Here is a 2957-nt window from a genome sequence, read left to right as displayed (position 1 = left end):
TTATTCGCGATTTGAGAGGGAATGTGTATGAAGGTGATATGGTCCAGCAAGCATTTGTTGACCATTATGAAAATTTTTTGGGCTCCCAAGGTGACACGTCGATTAATCCGGCACCAGATTTATTTACGAAGGTGTTGGAGCCAGGTGTAGCAGCTCATATGGTTCGTCAGGTTACTCCAGAAGAGGTTAAAGGGGCAATGTTTTCGATCGGTATTGATAAAGCTCCGGGCCCAGATGGCTATTCTGCTGCGTTTTTAAGAGTGCGTGGCCTGTTATTGGTAATGATATTTCAAATGCTATTATCGATTTTTTTGATACAGGGAAGTTGCTTCGGGAATTAAATCATACTCTTATTGTTCTCATTCCTAAGATATCCTCCCCTTCAGTTGTTACAGACTATCGTCCTATTGCTTGTTGCAACGTCATGTACAAGTGTATTAGTAAGATTGTTGCTGATAGAGTTAAAGGGGTGTTGAATGATATTGTTAATGTCAATCAATCTGCCTTTGTGCCAGGAAGGAGAATTTCTGATAATATTTTGTTAACGCAAGAGTTGATGGACAATTGTCATCGGAATATCGGCCCCCTCGCTGTGCGTTTAAAGTTGATATTCAAAAAGCGTATGATACTATAGATTGGAGGTTTCTCAAGAACATTCTGATTGGGTTTGGGTTTAATACCAAAATGGTTCACTGGATCATGGTTTGTGTATCCACTCCAACATATTCAGTGTGTGTAAATGGCAATGTGCATGGTTTCTTCAAGGGTAGTAGAGGGTTACGACAGGGAAATTCCATTTCACCTTATCTGTTCACGCTAGTCATGGAGATTCTTACGGCTATTTTACAGCATGCAGTTAGGATTGACTCATCGTTCAAATTTCATAACAAATGTGAAAAGCGACAAATTATTAACCTCTGTTTTGCGGATGATTTGTTCCTCTTCTCTAGAGGTGAGATTGCTTCAGCTAGGTGCATTATGAATTCCCTCAATAAATTCTCGAAAATGTCCGGTTTGGTGCCCAGTATTCAGAAGAGTACGGTTTTCTTTTCTAATGTGCCCAGTTATATTAAAGCGGCTATTCTGAATATTTTGCCTTTTACGGAGGGCACTTTGCATGTCCGTTATCTTCGTGTGCCCCTTATTTCCTCGCAGTTGTTATATAAGGATTGTAATGTGATGGTGGAGTTGCTTGAGAAACGTATTTTGCATTGGAGGAATAAGTTACTCTCTTTTGCAGGCATGTTACAACTTATCATCTCTGTCTTATCTTCGATGCATATATACTGGTCTTCTGTTTTTATATTCCCGTCCAGGGTAATTCATGACTTGGAAGCTTTGATGCGGAATTTTATATGGTCTCAAGATAGTGTGTTTCATAGAGGTCGAGCCAAAGTCTCTTGGAAAGCAGTTTGTGTTCCAAAGTATGAAGGTGGCTTGGGTATTAGACGGATTAGTGATGTGAACAATGCTCTTATGACGGCTCATATCTGGAGTATTATTACGAAGCACAGTTCATTGTAGGTTGAGTGGGTTCACTCTTACAGGTTAAAGGGTAAAAGCTTTTGGGTCTACAAAGCTCCTTCTAATTGTTGCTGGTCGTGGAGAAAGATTCTTCAGATTCGGCCTACTATGCGGAATTTTGTTTGGTCCGACATTGGAAATGGTTCTACTACTTCTGCCTGGTTTGATTCTTGGTGTGAGTTGGGGCCGCTGGGTGATTTCCTATCGCCTAGACTTAGTGCAAATGGGGGATTCAATTTGGAGACTAAGGTTTCTGAAGTATATTCCAACAACAATTGGAATTGGCCAGCCGCTTGGAGAGATACCTACCCAGTCCTAAACCAACTGGATCAGTTGTCCATCAATCTGAATAAACCTGATAGGTTCATGTGGCGACATGGAGATGATATAGATGAATTTTCAACTTCTTGTGTTTGGAACTCGATTCGGTATCGTGAGCCGGAAATAGCATGGTGTGGTCTTGTATGGTTCGCGCAATGCATTCCGCGGCATGCGTTTTTAATGTGGTTAATCACGAGAGGAAAGTTGCTTACCCAGGATAAGATTCTGAAATGGGATTTTTCGCGAAGGAGGAATATGAATATGATGTGCTGTTTGCTATGTTATGAAAATAATGACTCTCGCAGTCACTTATTCTTTGAGTGTAAATTCTCTACACAAGTTTGGCTAACGGTCAGACATAAAGTGGGAATGGACTCGGTTCAACCAAAGTGGGGTGATATTGTTGATTGGCTTCTTGTTCGTGTCAAGTCTAAGTCAGCGGCCAACTATGTTGCTAGATTGTTGGTGGCGGCTAGTGCTTATGTTATTTGGCAGGAGCGTAATGCTAGATTATTCAAGAACCAGTTGAGACCTCCGGAGACGATTAGTGCAATTATAGTTCAATAGGTTCGATACAAACTAATGGGAGTGAAGCTGAAGAATTGTGACAATGTGTGAAGACTCCTAGGAGATTGGGGGATTTGCAGTTCAGAGATGGACGATGGAGCCGGCTGATTAGTTAACTTTGCTTGATGATGTTTTCTAGATTCTAGTCTAGTTGTTTTTTACGTTACGTTGTGTTTTTGGTTTCTTTTCTTTGGTCTACTTTCATGGGGCATGTCTCATGATTGAACTAGTGTAGACTCTCTACACTACTTGTTTTTTGGTTGTGAATATATAGAATCACCGGGGTACACCCTTTACCCAAAAAAAAAACAAACTCAAATCGAATTGGTTATAGTTTATAAAATCTCGTAGCCATGATTCTTAACCCCAAAACATTTGTTTTAGTAAACCAATTTGTAAAATATCTCGTAAAAACTTGTTAATAAAACTCGTATGGTTTATATCATTTCGAAAACCTCGTTGTGTGACATTGTTTCAAAATCGTTTCCCAAGTGAACTAAATAATGACACGAAATGTAATATGATAAAAGCACTTATATATAAGA

General features: G+C 39.8%; 1 protein-coding gene across 1 annotated transcript; it reads left to right on the top strand.

Moving 5' to 3' along the window:
- Nucleotides 1-1632: 1632 nt before the first annotated feature.
- Nucleotides 1633-2412, top strand: LOC110924667. Its single transcript, XM_022168658.1, has one exon. It carries the CDS (start codon nt 1633-1635, stop codon nt 2410-2412), a length of 780 nt encoding a protein of 259 aa, XP_022024350.1.
- The last annotated feature ends 545 nt before the right edge of the window (nt 2413-2957 follow it).

The sequence above is a fragment of the Helianthus annuus genome, chromosome 17 (assembly GCF_002127325.2).
Source record: "Helianthus annuus cultivar XRQ/B chromosome 17, HanXRQr2.0-SUNRISE, whole genome shotgun sequence".
NCBI classification, from domain to species: domain Eukaryota; kingdom Viridiplantae; phylum Streptophyta; class Magnoliopsida; order Asterales; family Asteraceae; genus Helianthus; species Helianthus annuus.
The sequence above is the reverse complement of the archived record's forward strand: the minus strand, read 5'-3'. Positions and strand labels throughout refer to the sequence as shown.